Raw genomic sequence first — 18,107 nt, 5'->3', positions numbered from 1 at the left:
AAGTACGAGAGGCGAAATATACCTGAAGTTTGATCCATATCTCATAGGCATGAGTGCAGCCAACCATTCTGTTCTTGAAGGACATGTTCATCGAAGAAAGAAGCCATGAGACGAGAAGATTGTCTTGTTGATGCCATTGAGTATATGCAGCATTTGTGATCTAAAGATCTTGATCTTCTGGTGTCTGATACTGAGGTGGAACCTTTTCTTTATCAAGATGATCCCGAAGATCATGACCATGGATGGTTGCAAGGGCAAGTTGTTGCCATGGGAGAAAGCTTTCTTCATCTAGTTTATCTGCAATGGGTTGTGAAAAGGATTTCATGATGATTTTCGTTGTTGACGTGTTGGCATTGCTCACGGAAGAAGGTGTGTCTGATCGCGGAGAGGTCATGGATCTTGTGGTGCTCTGATACCATGAAAGGTATCAGACTCAGGAAGCAAGAAACTCTCAAACGAGAGTTCTAACAGAAAGATAGAAAGGAAAGCATGTAACTGAATAATACTTCGTATATTGATTAATTAAAGAGAGTACACACTGCTCTATATTTATAGCAGATGAACAAGAAAATAATAGGAAGAGTTAACTAACTATAACCGTTAACTAATAACATAATAATGATTGGTTATAGTATTTTGTGGTATATGCTTATCATGTATCAAGCACAACTATCTTGAATAGCAAAGGAAATAATGATGAATATAGTAATGGCTTCGTGAATATATTAGCCAAATGATATTAAAAAAGAATAAACATCAACTTGATCATTAAGAAAATGGTAGTTGATTTCAATGTGTTTAGTAAGTTCGTGGAAAGTTAGATTATAAGCATTGTGGATTGTCATTTGGTTGTCGCAAAACATTAACGTTGAAAACGAACAGCAAATAGCAAGGTCCTGCAAAAGTTACAACATTAAACAAAGTTCTGCTGAATAGCAGTCATCACTCCGTATTCAGCTTCAGCTACAAAATTTAAGATGTTTGTTGTTTCTTAGATTTTCAAGATAGAGTCCCCAAGAAAAACACAGATTCCAATAACAAATTTTGTTGCATCTAAACATGATACCCAATCTGCACCAGTGAAGGTTGTCAACTATAAAGAAAAAGATGAAGGTAACAATAGTCCTTGGCCAAGTATACTTTTAAGATATCTAAGAAAGTGCAGTGAACTGCTTGCAAGTATGGGATTCTAGGCTGAGACATGATTTGACTCAATTTGTGGACATCAAAGGTTATATCTGGTTAGAGAGTGTTAGGTATAATAATATCCTTCCAACTAATATGCGAAATTATGAATAATTAGATAAAGGCTTGCCATCAATACCATTGAGTTGGTATTTATGCTCCATGGGAACAATAACTTGTTTGCAAGCAAGAAATCCCACGTCTTATGCTAATTAGAGGGAGTAGTAACTTTTGGAACACAATGCCTCTGTAGCTCTTAACAATTTCAATACGTAATAAATACTTCAAGTGACCAAAATTCTTAAACTTGAACCGATGGTGAATGAATTATTTTAAAAGGATTCAATTATTTTAGATGATGGACCTCTAAGAATTATGTAATGCACGTACACTAGAAGGTAGCAAAGAATGATCCATAACCTTTTGTGAAAAGGGAATAGTCTAACTTGGACTGACGAAAGTCATGCCTTAAAAATGTAGCAATTTTTTTTGAATGTCATTGTGTTGATGTTTGTCCAAGGCCATGAAAAGCATAGACGACACACAGGTCTGCCATCGTCACCAAGAGCCTCCCCCTGAACCTTATTGACGAGAGGTGAGTCCATGTAAACCTTTTCAAATAAATTGCCTTTTAGAAAGGCATTATTTACATCCAATTGATGGAAGATTCAACCTTTAAAGGATGCAATGACAAGTAGAGTTTTAACTGTGACTAACTTGACAACTTTGGAAAAAGTATCAATGAAGTTCACCCATCTTGTTGAGTACACCTATTGGCTACCAAATGAGCTTTATATCACTTAATGGAACCATGAGACTTGAATACAATTTTGTAAATCTAGTGACATCCAACTATGTGTTTGCTTGAAAGCAAAGAAAAAACAAACCATTTAGGGAAATTGATGGCTTTGATGGTCAAAATGAGGTTTAAAGTGTGAAAAGACATTAAGAGTTAATTATCTATGTTTAGGAGATAGCTCATACAAAATCACTAAGGACAAAGCATATGGAACAAAGGTGATAATGGATAAGTGATTGGAAAATTGCAATGATAATGTTAAAGATAGCTAGGACTACTCAAGTGGATATATGAGAAACTGGGATTAAGATGGAACCAAAGAATCATGAATACATTTAGGCCGTTAACATTGTACAAGAGTAGGGTGGGTAGGCTGTTATGGGACAGATGACTCATGATAGGGGGCAACCTCTGGTTTTAGACATAGAGGAGAGCTATAAGATGTAAATATATCGGGCAAAGCTAAATCTGAAAAAGAATCCATGACAATGTCTTGAGGAGATGCACCGTTGCAAATGAATATTGTCTCATGATTTGTTGGTTGATTAATCAATGAAAATAACTTAGAAAGACACAAGTGTGAGCCCGTGGATGAAACTTGCTATGAGGGCAAAGAAAGTGGAGGCAAAAAGTCATAAGTATGAGCAATCAAACTCCTTGTGATATAGCAAATTGTAAGGAGATCGGTGCCTAAGTATATTGGGAACAATCTTATTAACAAAAAACACAATAGTCATAATGCATTTTGTCTAAAAATGAATAGGGATCTATGACTACAAGTATAAAGCTTTTGGGATATTCAAGATATGTTGATGTTTTTGTTCACTATTAGAGTTTTGTTAAGGAGTCTCCACACGTGAAAATTGATGAAGAAATCCTTGTTGACTTAAAAATAACAAATCATAGTTCTTTAGCACTATGAGATTAAAAACATTGATTTTCTCATCAAACAGAATCAAAATAGACTTTAATGTTTCTAAAGTGAATGTAGATAAGTTATCTACATTCGCTCCCAAAACGACGTCGTTTTGGGTTGAAAAATTAAAAAACTATAATGAAAAAGACTATTATAACCCTGAAATAAATTATAATTACAAAAATACCTTGATTTCAGCCTCAAAACGACGTCGTTTTGGGCTCACTGTAGATAAGTTATCTACATTGACTGTAGAAAAAGCGAACCCATCAAAATATTGCTAAAAGAATTAGGAATTATGAAAAAGAAAAAGAGAAAATACGAGTCACTTATATTTTTATTTATATATAAAAGATAAATTTATCTTTTATTATGTATCAATTTTTTTTATCTCTTATAGTATAAGAGATAGTAAATCTTATTTGATGATTTATTTGTGTTTTTTGATATCTCATATTTTTTGATGGTCCTGAAATATCATGGTCCCTTCCAAGAATAGAAAGGAAAAAGAGATTGAGAGATATATCATTGAAAAAAGAAGAATTTAAAAATTAAATAATTTTTCAAAAAACACAAAGGACCATCAACCGCGTTTATACTGCTGTAGCACATTAAAAAATTCCATTAAGTAGCTAATTTGCTATGGGATTCAGTTTTGAGCAGTGTTACTCACCTTTTATTAGGCAAAAGGCATGTTATCCTATACATTTATTTTTTATTACTTAACTAGTATTGATCTTATTGATAAATTTATACACTTACAGTTTGATTTTACTACGTCATACACAAACGCAAAAGATAAGTGATATGAAATAATAATTTCCTCGCAAGGAAAGGAAATATATTAACTTTTAACTAATATATAAATATTTTAAGTAAATTAATTTTATTAGATAAAAATAATAAAACAATTTAATAATTATTTGCAGATATATTCATTTAATGATAAAATGGAATAAAAAGAAAAAGTTCATTTATTTTCTGCTAGATAAAGTCGAACTTCTATTTAATATTTAATATCGAACTTCTAGAAAAAGTTCATTAGGGTTCAGCTCAGCCATTCTATATTTCATTTCTATCCTCACGCCGTTCTTTTCTCTACTCTTCTCTTCTGTTGTGTTCTTGTAAGGTACATACGTCTTTCTATCCACTTACTAGTTTTTAATTTATCCTCATTTCTTATTCTTTGTTCGAGCACCCTTCTGTGCTGCCACTCACTTGGATCTCGAAAGATCCCACCCCACCCAAACTGCAGATTCAGGTTGATATGATATGCTATCTCCGATTATCATTAATTCTATGGGTCCCCACCCCCACCCCCTTTCTTCTCTAAATTTATTTCTCTCAGATTTATTTTCAGCTTCTTGATGCTGATGTCTGTGGGGGTTATGTTGTGTTGCGTTGTGATGAAGTAAATTGATTGCTTTGGTTTGCTTACCCTCAACTTCCATATATATCCATGAACCTTAGTCATCAAAGATACAACAACGCTGAATAAAATTAAAGAGGAGACCTGAATCTCTCATTCAATTTTTTCTATTAATTTTTAGATCGGATTCCGTACCTTCTGCGTCTCTTTCCTTTTCTCTCTCTTTTTAGACTTGGAAGTGATGTTTTCTTGTATACTTCATTTTTCAATTTTGAGATTCATTTTTTTATTTTTAAATGGTAAGTTATGTAAATTATTCTAAGATTTGATCCGAGTGCTTGTTAATTGGACGAGAAAGTTATTTTGATCTCCTTTGGCACTTGGAAATGTTGTTATATGGGAATTTTTTACGATGTTAGGGTATTTATGAACCATTTCCCAGACTTCATGAATCGGGTAATTAGCAGCACAATCTTGTGAAATGCTTTTACATACCTTATTGGTTTCGTTTCCCCTCTCTCTCTTTTGTTGATAGTCACCATGTTGCTCTGAGCTTCATCTGAAAAAGATATAAGTTTGATACAGCTATGCAATTTAGCATGAATCTTTTACAAAAGAAGAACCTGGTATGCGACGGTAACTATTACACAACTGGTTGTGGTGGTGAGGACCACTTGGTAAATTTGATTCACCCATTGATTTTGGTAACATCTGTATGAGTTTTGTTTTTAAAACTTAGGAGTATCTAGCTTTTTCCAATCTGATATTGCAATGCTCGTCAAAATTTATTTCATTGTTAATTAGTACCATTTTTTTATTTTTTTATTTTTTGGTTGGGGGTGGGGGGATAACACTTGAATTGGCCGATATGCATATACTCGGTTCTTTTGTACTGTGTGATTCTTTGTAGAGCTAAGAGCTCATCACTTCTTCTCCCATGAATATGTGCATTTATTGGCTTAAGCTAATTAAATTACAAAATTACAAATTCTAAGAGGTACTCTCTGCCTATCTGGTTAGTAGAAAGTTAAAATGCAAGGAGGATTGCGAGTGTTTTTATCACACGGGAATGTCGTAAAAAATGCTGTGTTGCAACGAATGCGCATCGTGAACCCCCTATTGCAGCCTGTATCCTTTTCACGGTATGAGTCTGCTACACCTGCTCGTATTGAGGAGCATGGTTTTGAGAGCACCACCATTGAAGACATCTTGAAAGCAAAAGGCAAAGGTGCAGATGGCTCCTGACTTTGGTGCAACACAGAGGATACTGTTTATGATGCTGTTAAATCGGTAATTCATATTTACTTTCATTGCAATTGTTTTTGCAATAGTTTTGTAGGTGTTTAATTACACAGGATTGACGAAATCCACTAAATTGATATCCGTTGCAGATGACCCAGAACAATGTTGGAGCTTTGGTTGTTGTGAAACCTGGTGAGGAGAAGTCAATTGCAGGAATTATAACGGAAAGAGGTACCAGATAGGAATGCATATATTTATTTATATATATATATATATATATATATATATATATATATATATATATAATATTGTGTGGGGGGGGGGGGTTACGGTGACATGTTGTCTGATGGATAATTTAGTTATATTCACAAGATATTGACTCATGTCAGAGTTTTCTTTTCGAAAAAATAGAAAATTGAGCTTCTCTATTATCTGTACTGACAAAATCATATTGAAATTGATTTTGGGTGTGTAGTTGGATCAGGAGCAATAGAGATGAAGGAATGGCAAAATTGATAGTCAGGGTTTTCTTTTTGAAAAAAGAGAAAAAATGAGTTTCTCTATTAGCTGTACTGACAAAATTATATTGAAATTGATTTTGGGTGTGTAGTTGGATCAGGGAACAATGCAGATGAAGGAATGGCATAATTGATTGTCAATGATGCTTGGGATTAATTTTACTAGTCCTTTAATCTGAAGCAAGTTTAAAGAGTCTTTTCCTCTTAAAACTAAGTGGAGTTTATGAAATGAATTTCTTTGAGAAATTAATGTTGGAAATAATCAAGTATGAGTTGTAAAGAAGTACCACATAGACTAGACATAGACCAAGTGATGACCATATAAGTGCAAAAGACCCATAAACCTACAGCCTTAAGGTTTTGGGTTGAGATGTGGTGTCGGCTCACTTATTGTGGTTTGTCATTTGGCTCATTGGAGGATGTACACCCTTTGCAAAGGGTTTTGGGCTCCCTCGTTCCATTCCCAACAGTGGTATCAGAGCCCAACGATCTGGGCCAGGTGTTTGGAAGGTCTTTGCAGAAGGCTAGTGTGACCCTAATATTTGAAAGAGAAAAAAAAAAGACTTTCGCAGAAGTTGTCCTTAGGGTAAGAATGATATTGGGCCTCACACTTGAGGGAGGATGTTGGAAATAATCAAGTATGAGTTGTAAAGAAGTACCACATAGACTAGACATAGACCAAGTGATGACCATATAAGTGCAAAAGACCCATAAACCTACAGCCTTAAGGTTTTGGGTTGAGATGTGGTGTCGGCCCACTTATTGTGGTTTGTCATTTGGCTCATTGGAGGATGTACACCCTTTGCAAAGGGTTTTGGGCTCCCTCGTTCCATTCCCAACAGTGGTATCAGAGCCCAACGATCTGGGCCAGGTGTTTGGAAGGTCTCTGCAGAAGGCTAGTGTGACCCTAATATTTGAAAGAGAAAAAAAAAAGACTTCCGCAGAAGTTGTCCTTAGGGTAAGAATGATATTGGGCCTCACACTTGAGGGAGGATGTTGGAAATAATCAAGTATGAGTTGTAAAGAAGTACCACATAGACTAGACATAGACCAAGTGATGACCATATAAGTGCAAAAGACCCATAAACCTACAGCCTTAAGGTTTTGGGTTGAGATGTGGTGTCGGCCCACTTATTGTGGTTTGTCATTTGGCCCATTGGAGGATGTACACCCTTTGCAAAGGGTTTTGGGCTCCCTCGTTCCATTCCCAACAATTAAAACATGAATGTGCATTATCTTTATGCTAATATGTCTATAAAAATCGTTGGAAAATGCAAAGTAGTGAACCTGAATGTTCTATGTTATAGAAAAGAGCAGGGGGGGGAATACTTTCTTGTGCTCTTTCATCTTTTGCTCCCATCCTTGCCATCTAAGTCCTTGAAATCTTAGAGAAAATCTTTTGGTAGTTCCATTCCCAACAATTAAAACATGAATGTGCATTATCTTTATGCTAATATGTCTATAAAAATCGTTGGAAAATGCAAAGTAGTGAACCTGAATGTTCTATGTTATAGAAAAGAGCAGGGGGGGGGGGGGAATACTTTCTTGTGCTCTTTCATCTTTTGCTCCCATCCTTGCCATCTAAGTCCTTGAAATCTTAGAGAAAATCTTTTGGTAAAGATCGCCTATACTATATGCTTTTGCACGTTAAGCCATCTGGCAACATATCCATAATTGATCACAAGCAAAATGGGATTGTCATGATTGGACACAGTTCAGACCCTGTAAATACAAGAAAGATAGCAAAATGGTAGGTCTCCTTTTTAGCAAAAAGGATAAGCTTGTTTAAATTTAAAAGAAATAAACGTTACTGCAAAATAATCTGCTCTTTCATTCATAATACGGTTCCTATTTATGCTCTAAAACAACCAAAGACCCACTAACTAAATCCCATGAAATAAGGATCACAATCAGAACGTGCAATGAAAGCAAATAACTACAAGGGAGGTTACAAATAAACTGAACAAAAGTAACGGAAGGAATAAAATACAAAACATTAACTATTCCTAGATGTTGTACCCACGACGTAGTCAGCCAAGTGAGTTGGTTGTTTGCGTATACGTGCACGGAGCGGTACTGTAGCTGTGGGGTATTTATCATCCCCTCGCTCTTCAAGCTGAACCTTGTCCCCAAGGTTCTCTAGCTCGTCGTCAGGAAGACTTGGGAGGGCAGCGTCTGTTGGTTCACCATGAAATGGTTTGAGCAAAGAAATGTGAAATACAGGATGTATTTTTGAAGTGGATGGTAAAGACAGCTTGTAAGCAACCTGCCCAATACGGACTTGCACCTGAAATGGCCCGTAGTATCTTCTGGACAGTTTGTATGACTTGCGCTGAGCTAAGGACTGTTGCCTGTAAGCATGGAGTTTCACCAGTACCCTATCACCAACATTAAATGCGCGATCTGTGCCACTGGTGTCTGCAAAAGCTTTCATGCGTTGTTGAGCACGTCGGAGGTTATCTTTAAGTAAGCATAAAAGAGCATCTCTGTTACGGAGAACACGGTCAACGTTGGAGTCAGATGAACCACCAGAAATATAATCAGGGATAGTAGGAGGGCTGCGGCCATATAGAGCCTCAAAAGGTGTCATTTTAGCCGAAGAGTGGAAGGATGTATTGTACCAATATTCAGCCCAGTGGATATATTTGGACCAAGATGATGGTTGATCCATGGTGAAACTCCGGAGATATTGCTCGAGGCACCGGTTGACAACCTCACTTTGTCCATCCGTTTGTGAATGATATCCGGGGACCTTTTGGACCAAGGGGACCACTGTTGACCTTTTTTTTTTTCGTTCTATCATTCTACACAACGTTCCTCCGCCACAAACGACCCAAACACCTCCGACCGCCTTCAACCAGTTCTGTCTTCACCGTTTAGAACCCTTTCCGGTGACTTTTCAACCGCAAGCACCCACAGACAGGTGCGCGCTCACCAGAAGACCACACTGGAAAAATTTCAGCCGGAGAAGCCTTTCCACGCGCTCTCACGCGCCCCCTCTTTGTCCGCGTGTGAAGCCCACGCGCAGCTGCTTTCTCCGGCGCGTGGAGGCGCGTCCGGCGGTGTTTCTGGACCGGACCACCACCATTCTTCTCGTCTCCTTGTTCTCTTTCTGGATCTGTGTTGTTTTCTCAGATCGGACATCGTTTGGTATTTTTTCCGAATTTTTTGGCTTCTTAGAGCCTTTTTCGTTGACTGTTTTTTGTGCAGTATGGCCTCTTCTCAAAGGAGTTCTTTTACAAAGTTTTATGATGGTGCATCTTCTAAACCTAAGAGAGATGATCGATGGTGTTCTTATTGTAAAAGAACAGGTCATATCAAGGATTTATGCTTTCGCCTCCATGGAAAGCAAACTGTCTTAGAAAAGATGGCAAGGATGCGTGGTCAAGCGCATTTTACTTCCTTTGGAATAACTCCTGCACCTAATGAGACCCAACCTGCATTTCGTCTAGATGAGTTAGAACGGCTCCGAACCATCCTTGATTATCTGAGTAAGCCATCTGATACTAGTGCTTTGGCTTTGACTGGTATGAGCCCCAAAACTCATTCTTTCCTTTCTTCATGTAATGATTTTAAACATTCCTGGGTTGTTGATTCTGGTGCTACTGATCATATGGCTTGTTGTGCTGACTCCTTTGCTTCTTATCATCCTACCATTGGAACTCATACTATAGCCATAGCTGATGGCTCACATACATCAGTTGCGGGTTCTGGTGACATAAACTTACAGCAGTCCCGAATCTTCTTTCTATTCATAAAATTACAAAAGATCTGAATTGTACTGTAACCTTCTTCCCTACCCATTGTGTTTTTCAGGATCTCGCCACGGGGAAGACGATTGGTAGTGCTAAAGAGCAAGGTGGGCTGTACTATCTGGTGTCACAATCTCCCGCAAATAAAGTAACAGATCACATCTTGATGTCTCATGGTCAATCAACTGCTGATTCTTTGATTTGGCTTCATCATAAGCGCTTGGGACATCCTCCATTTGGTTTACTCAAGTCTTTATTTCCGTCATTGTTTTTATCTAAGCCTATTGAGTCTTTTCATTGTGATGTTTGTGAGTTTGCTAAGCATCATCGTGTGTCTTTTCCTTCTAGTTGTACTAAGAGTGTTGAACCTTTTGATCTTATTCATTATGATGTTTGGGGTCCTTCTAAAGTCCCTCATGCTTCTGGAAATAGATGGTTTGTTTCTTTTATTGATGATTGCACTCGTGTAACTTGGGTTTACTTAATGCATGAAAAGTCTGAGGTACCACATCTGTTCTTTCAATTTTATAAAATGGTTGAGACCCAATTTGGTAGAAAAATCAAGAGACTAAGAACAGATAATGGTACTGAATATGTTAATCACAGTTTTTCCCAATTTATACGAAATCAAGGTATGATTCATGAACTTACTTGTGTAGACTCCCCTCAACAAAATGGGGTTGCTGAAAGAAAAAATCGTCACCTTCTTGAAGTTGCTCGTGCCTTAATGTTTCAAACACATGTACCCAAATGCTATTGGGGAGATGCCATTCTTACTGCAGCGTTCTTGATCAACCGTCTACCCACTCGGGTTCTCGATCATGTAAGTCCTATTCACTCCATGACTTCTTTTTTTCCTTCTGTTCCAACTTTGCAAAGTCTTCCTCCTCGAGTGTTTGGGTGTATTGTCTTTGTTCATATTCATAAACAACATCGCAGTAAGTTGGATCCTAGGGCTCTTAAATGTGTCTTCCTTGGATTTGCTCCTGATAAGAAGGGCTATAAGTGTTATCACCCTGGAAGTCGGAAATTTTTTGTTTCTATGGATGTTACATTTCAGGAATCTGAGTCCTTTTTCCAAGGTTTTCATCTTCAGGGGGAGAATAATTCACTAGAAGACTCATCACCTTCCTTCTTTGAATTTGAATCTTCAGTGTCTACTCCTTCACCTGAGTCAATGTCTCTTCCTCTTGTTCCTGTTCCCAATGTGTCTATGTCTGATCCTCCTGTGACTGATCCTCCTATGAATGATACACAGCCCACATTGCCTCAACAGCAACCTCAATCGTCTGAACCACTGGTAAGTCCTGAATCTCATATTTCTGATCATGATACTTCTGATGACTTACCCATTACTACTGATTCTGATGATTTACCCATTGCTCTTAGAAAAGGAAAAAGATCATGTCCCAAGAAATCTTGTTCCTCTTGTACTCAATACCCTATCTCCCATTTTGTTTCCTCTGCTAATCTGTCTGTGCAGCACAAAAGCTTTGTTTCAGCACTAGACTCTATTACAATCCCAAAATCAGTACATGAAGCCTTGAAAGATGGGAATTGGGCTTAAGCCATGCAAGAGGTGATGAATGCATTGGAGAAAAATAAAACATGGGAGGTTATTGATAGACCTACTGGAAAGAAAGCGGTAGGGTGCAGATGGGTTTATGCCCTGAAATATAATTCTGATGGAACTCTTGAGAGATACAAAGCTCGATTAGTTGCCAAAGGTTACTCTCAAACCTATGGCATTGATTATGAAGAAACATTTGCTCCAGTTGCAAAGATGAATACGGTGAGAGTTTTGTTATCCCTTGCTGCCCATTACAATTGGGATATAAACCAATTTGATGTGAAGAATGCTTTCCTCAATGGTGAGTTAGAAGAAGAAGTCTACATGGAAATTCCGCCTGGTTTTGATTCTGTGAAGGGAGAAAATAAAGTTTGTAAATTAAAAAAGGCCTTGTATGGATTGAAGCAGTCACCTCGTGCCTGGTTTGGAAAGTTTACTAAGGTTATGATGACCTTAGGATATAAACAAAGTCAAGGAGATCACACTCTTTTTTTCAAGCACTCCCAAAATGGGAAGCTTACTGTGCTCCTTGTATATGTTGATGATATTATTATCTCAGGTGATGATTTTGTGGAGAGACAGATTCTGCAAACACGACTTGCCTCTGAGTTTGAAGTCAAAGACCTTGGGAAACTGAGATATTTCCTAGGGATAGAAGTAGCTCATTCGAGCAAAGGAATCTTTATCAGCCAGAGGAAATATGTTCTTGATCTTCTCAAAGAAGCAGGAAAGCTCAGGTGTAAACCCTCTAATACTCCTATTGAGCAGAATCACAAGATGTGCTATGAAGAGGAGAGTCCTCCAGTTGATAAAGGACAATATCAACGGCTAGTTGGGAAATTGATATATTTGGCCCATACTAGACCAGACTTAGCTTATGCTGTTAGTGTTGTCAGTCAGTTTATGCACGATCCAAAGGAGAAACATATGCAGGCAGTAGAGAGAATTCTTCAGTATCTGAAAGGTACTCCTGGTAAAGGGTTATTATTCCGACGTGATGGCAATCTATCTTTAGAAGTCTACACAGATGCTGATTATGCTAGATCCGTGACTGACCGTCGTTCTACCACTGATTATTGCATGTTTCTTTGTGGTAACTTGGTGACATGGAGAAGTAAGAAACAAGATGTGGTCGCCAAATCAAGTGCAGAAGCTGAATTTCGAGCTATGGCTCAAGGCATTTGTGAGTTACTGTGGCTGAAAATTGTACTTGATGATCTAAAAATAAAATGTGAGGGACCTATGAAGCTGCTATGTGATAATAAGTCCGCTATTTGTATAGCTCATAATCCAGTTCAACATGATTGGACTAAACATATTGAGGTCGACCTCCATTTCATCAAAGAGAAACTTGATAGCGGGTTGATTACCACTCCATACATTCCCACTAGGCGTCAATTAGCTGATCTATTGACAAAGGGGCTTCCTTCAGATAGATTTCAAGAACTTGCTAGCAAGCTGGGAATGATAAATATCTATTCCTCAGCTTGAGGGGGAGTGTTGTAAATAGTAATTATGTAGTCATTTATTAGTAATTACGTAGTCATTTGTTTGTATTTGTTTAGTTCGTTACTTGTATATTGGGCCAAGCCCATTAGGTCAAAATTAGGTCAAGAAGTCTCTATAAATGGAGACCCCTATGTACAAATTCAAAAAAAACATCAATAATATTTCGTAACCCTTTTTCAAGTTTTCCATTGTGCTTGGGTTCAGACTTCAGAGAGAGAGACATGGGATTGCTTTCCAATAAGATCGTTCGGGAACATCTGAAGCCCGGTGATCACATTTATTCCTGGAGGGAGGCTTACATCTACGCACATCACGGTCTTTTCTTCTTCTTAAATTTATCATCTTTTTATGGTTTCTCTTTCTTCGTCATTCATTGTTCTTGTATTTGCTTTAACACCACATATTTTGGGATTTTTTTCCTTTGTTCTTGCAAATCATTCATTTTCAGGTTCGGATCTTGTTTTTATTTCCTCTCCGTCATCATCTTTGAGTCCCAATACATGTTTTTTAAGTCAGTTTGTAGTGGTAATAACTGTTTCGTTCTGTTTTCATGCTTCTGTTATTGTATTAGAAAGTTTCAATTGGATGTGGGGTTGAGATTTATTCAGTTTAGAAAGATGCACAAAGGTCATGTGTTGGATCAAGTTTAGTCACTTAATTATTTGCTAAACCCTAAACCCTAAACCCTAAACCCGAATGTGTAAATTTCACCAAATTTTAGTGGGAGAGAGTTGGTTCCCAAAATTACAGTGTTTGATGCCATTCAATCGCAGAGCTAGAAAATTTTGTGAGAGGGGCGACGAAAGCAAAATTCATACTAAATTAGACCGGCCAATCCGATACTAGGTCGACGCTCCCAGATTTGAAGAAATCTCCAAGTTTTCATTCATACATGAGGAATAATAAGGACGAGGGGGGGGGGGGGGGAACTTATGCTACACTTCTTTTTTTTTTAAATCTGAATGTAAGCTAGGACAAAAAGATTTGTTGAAATTGAGGAGGACAACCACCCCTCCTAGCCAGGCGATAGGCCCTCCTAAGACTCCACCACTGATGGCACTTATCATTGTTCATGAATCATCATTGAGCACCTATGAAGCTGGAATAAAATCTCTGCTTTAACCATAGGAAGAAGCTAATGCAAAAACCCACCAACTCTGTTTTTTGCCTAGGCCCTAGTGCTCGTGTTTATTTTTTAAGTCTGTATGTTTGGCCCATTATCTCTTTAAAGAAAGCCTTTCATTCCAGTTATGTCCCATGGTTTAGAAAGTTTAACTCCTATGCAATTAATAGTCTACTGTCTTAGTTTTCTCCTAGAGGCCACTTGGATGTGGCTTGCAATTTGGTATTTAAACAAAATAAACCTTGGACTCTGAAGGCAATCTTGTACTGATGAGCTTCATGGTTATGATCTAATTGGACTCTGAAGGCAATCTTGTGGATTCTTTATAATAAATGTCACGGTTCCTGGATGTATTTAGATGAACTGTGTGTGACTTATTGATTGGTATGATCAGTTGTGGGTGAAATCTTTCAGTGCTTGTAGGTTTATTGTGCTGTTGTTCCTTAAATGTAATGGAAGTATGGAACTATTGGGTAATAGGATTTTCAAGACTTCTAAATATGAACAAACATATCATACAAATTAAATACTTGAACTTTTAGACATTAATGCAATCCAACGTGGTATTTGATATTTAATTATTTTGGAAATTAACCCTTCTAGCTACATGGATTATGTAACCTATTGACATTAAGGAATAATATTAAACATCAATGAGGAGAGATAATGTTGAGGTTGAATGCTTTGCAAGGTCAGTTAATTTTTTATCAAAGGACTGATTCATAGGGGTGAGAAACTATAGGCTGGCAATCTTTGTGTGTGTGTGCATGTGGCACGTTTTGGGCAGGGGGAAGTAAAGCAAAACTAACTAAGACTCTTTGTGCATAAAGAGAACCTCAGGACCAGAAAAATATCGTTCACAAGAATTCTAGGATTAATAAGCATTTTGGCCAGATTCATGCATAGTAAGATGCCATTGATCTTTTTGCATGCTTTAGTTCTCTTCCATATATGAGATTTGGAGACTTCAGATTTAATTGGACTCTGAACCTATAGTCTGTGTTATTTTATGTATGGTATTGGTAGTGAAATTGATATCTTGGTTTTTTTCAACTCCCTTCGTGCACAACACCAGGAATATACGTGGGTGATGGAATGGTGATCCACTTTACCAGGGGAGCAGGCCATGAAATTGGAACAGGAACTGTGTTGGACCGTCTCATTTTCAGTTCATCTCCCTCTCATGATAATGACAATCCATGCCCGAGATGTGGTGACCAAAGTAGGACTGATGGTGTCATCTCTTCCTGTTTGGATTGTTTTCTTCATGGTGGTAATCTATACCTCTTTGAGTATGGTGTCTCACCTGCATTTTTTCTAGCCAAAGCTCGAGGAGGTACCTGCACACTTGCTCCTTCTGATCCAACTGAAGATGTTCTTCGCCGTGCTTCATTTCTTCTGGAAAATGGATTTGGTGGCTACAATCTTTTCAAGAATAACTGTGAAGATTTTGCAATTTACTGCAAAACAGGTCTGCTTGTATTCACAAGCTTCGGTGTATGCAGGAGTGGGCAAGCGACATCGTACTTTGCTGCTGCTAGTGCCGTAGTTTCTACACCGTTTGGCTTTCTGACCACCAGTTTTAGTGGTTTAGCATTGGTTGGTTATGGCATGTACTGTGTTAGCCGATTGGTTTTTGATATTGGAGTACGTCGTGATGTGTCTAAAATTCCAGCGGAAAGATTCAGAACTTCATCTGCCTTAGATGAACCAGAGAAGATAGCTGATATGCCCAAGGAAGATTAGAGTTGGTTAAGCTTGATTAATGTAATGTTTGTTAATTCCTTCTTTCTTGAATGAAGTTCCATTCATCTCCTTCCTACTATGTATGCTGTTTTCTATTAATTTAAACGATACTGTCATTTGAATATTTGGTAACCCGCAGCAGTTCTCTGCATGCTACCTAGTTGATATATAAAGCTTGGATTGGCCACATAGCTAATTTCTGTTATCAAACAACACTCCCAACTGTAACGTCTGGTGCAATGATTGGGACCCAAATTACATTCCCTTAACCGTAACAACCTTGTTCTCAATTGAATAGAGCAACTCAACACAGGTGATGTAGCAAGCCCAATTGATCCTTACGTCCAGAACCCAAGTCTATCAGCTCAGAAGAATAAGAGGGCCAACCGAACCAAACTTAGGCCCAAACGTTTTAGAGATTTTGTAATGGGTTAATAATTGTTGGGATAATGGGTTGGCTATCATGTAATGTCAAGTTACCCATTCCATGTTAGTTGGAAACGTGAATATATACAGAAACTAAAAAGAAGAGAAAATATAGAAAATTGTTGGACAATTCTACTCTCTCCTCTAACTACCTCTCCTTGATTTCTTCATCTTCTTCCTTACAATTTGGTGCTTTCATTGCTGCATCTCCTTCTATGGCTGATAATACTAGGATGAGAGACCTACAAAATCAAGTAAACGAACTTAAGCAGCAACTCTTAAATGCAGAAAATCGTTTACAAAATAATGAGACCACAACCACTCAACAATTCAGAGCATGGGACGTAGCTCATGATTGACGCTTCCATGCTATTGAAAACCAACAAAAAGAAAGATTCGAAGATATGCGTACTGACCTGGAAAGACATTTACAGAAGCAGCAGAACAATGGTATGATCAATCACCACGGACGTCAACCTGGAATCTTGGGTCCAGGGCCTGGAGGACGTTCTCCTCGATTAGATCTGCCTCGTTTCTCTACGGGAGATCCTACTAGATGGCTTTTTGCAGTTGAACGGTATTTCTTATACTACCAAACCCTTGAACCTAATAAATTACTCCTCACTTCTTTTCATCTGGAAGATCCGGCTGCTAGCTGGTTTCAAGGAATGTCACGTGATGGCCTCATCACCACTTGGAATACATTTGTTTTGGCACTGAATCAACGCTTTGGCCCTACAGAATTTGAAGACCCTACTCCACTTCTGGCCAAGCTCCAGCAAACTGCCACAGTTCATGATTACTAGACCGCATTTGAGGGTTTATCTAGTCGAGTTCCTGGCTTATCCCCTGCTATCACAAAGAGCATGTTTATCTCTAGTTTAAAACCCAGAATCAGAAGTTCTATGATTCCTCATCGCCCAATGGATGTCCACCAAGCTTTTGCTCTTGCTCGGGTCTATGAAGACCAGATTAATCAGGAGCGGTCTTCGAAACCTTGGATTCCTCGTTCTCACAACACTGTTCCATTAGCACTTACAACCCCTACTCCTACGGTTTCCCAGGTTGCCCCTATACCTGCCATCCCAATTAAGAGACTATCACCCGAAGAAATTAGAGTAAAAAGGGAGAAGAACATCTGTTTCAATTGTGACGAAAGATATACATTCGGTCTCAAATGCAAATCCAAACCTGCTCTATTATACCTGGATAACAGTGAATCGGAATTGGATGCCATCCAGCTGCCACACCCAGCTGCTTCTCACACTGATGCCATTCCTTCCTTCCCTGAACCAGCGGAACCCGAACCCTCCATTCCAGAGATTAGCTTCCATGCTCTCTTCGGTCATCATAATTCGCGTTCCTTTAGACTCCAGGGCTCCATTGCAGGTCATCCACTTCAAGTCCTCATTGATGGAGGCAGCACCCATAACTTCATTACTCCAAGGATGGCTTCGTTTCTGCATTTAACACTACAGGCCATTTCCCCCTTCACTGTCCAAGTAGGCAATGGAGACACACTTCTCTGTTCTGCCAAATGTTTACAGGTTCCCTTGCTCTTACAGGATGAACTTTTCTTGGTGGAATTATTTGTTCTAGACCTCAAGGGTGCTGACATTGTACTTGGCGTACAATGGTTAGCCACATTGGGCCCCATTGTCACAGACTACAAACAGCTCACAATGTCTTTCACTCATGGAACTTCACAGGTCATTCTACATGGTGCTCTTACTCTAGACCCTACTGCCATCTCTCCAGCTCAACTCCATCGATTGGTGGCTCAGAATTCTGTTTCATCTTGTCACATGTGTTTCACCACTTTAGCTACCAATTCACAGTCCCCTATAGGAAGTGAGCTGCTTGTTGATCCAAGGCCTGTTGACCCAGCAGTTAGGACACTGCTGCTTGATTTTGCTGATGTGTTTGAGACACCTCCAGCCCTTCCCCCTAAC

General features: G+C 38.4%; 1 protein-coding gene across 6 annotated transcripts; it reads left to right on the top strand.

Annotated features, from left to right (window-relative positions):
• Positions 1–3,938: 3,938 nt before the first annotated feature.
• Positions 3,939–15,993, top strand: LOC133316047 (protein LEAD-SENSITIVE 1-like). 6 transcript variants are annotated; one of them, XM_061517742.1, is made up of 5 exons: positions 3,939–4,029; positions 5,290–5,559; positions 5,661–5,742; positions 13,065–13,175; positions 15,059–15,993. In XM_061517742.1, the coding sequence occupies exons 3-5, from the start codon at positions 5,661–5,663 to the stop codon at positions 15,727–15,729; spliced, it is 864 nt and encodes a 287-aa protein (XP_061373726.1). In that variant the 5' UTR covers positions 3,939–4,029; positions 5,290–5,559; the 3' UTR covers positions 15,730–15,993. The 6 variants fall into 6 exon arrangements, with proteins under 6 accessions (XP_061373726.1, XP_061373723.1, XP_061373724.1 ...); XM_061517739.1 differs by having other exon boundaries at positions 3,941–4,029; positions 5,293–5,559; XM_061517740.1 differs by having other exon boundaries at positions 4,022–4,161.
• The last annotated feature ends 2,114 nt before the right edge of the window (positions 15,994–18,107 follow it).

Source organism: Gastrolobium bilobum, unplaced genomic scaffold, assembly GCF_033153095.1.
Source record: "Gastrolobium bilobum isolate Gb01-03AN ecotype WA unplaced genomic scaffold, APGP_CSIRO_Gbil_v1 utg4009, whole genome shotgun sequence".
NCBI classification, from domain to species: Eukaryota; Viridiplantae; Streptophyta; class Magnoliopsida; order Fabales; family Fabaceae; genus Gastrolobium; species Gastrolobium bilobum.
This window is presented reverse-complemented; position numbering and strand designations above follow the sequence as displayed.

What these genes read in the sequence shown, in the direction of transcription:
- LOC133316047 (XM_061517742.1), top strand. Translation starts at nt 5,661, where the DNA reads ATGACCCAGAACAATGTTGGAGCTTTGGTTGTTGTGAAACCTGGTGAG. An exon ending in AGGAATTATAACGGAAAGAG is followed by an intron (nt 5,743 to 13,064) that starts GTACCAGATAGG and finishes GCTTGGGTTCAG; the next exon opens with ACTTCAGAGAGAGAGACATG. An exon ending in TTACATCTACGCACATCACG is followed by an intron (nt 13,176 to 15,058) that starts GTCTTTTCTTCT and finishes GCACAACACCAG; the next exon opens with GAATATACGTGGGTGATGGA.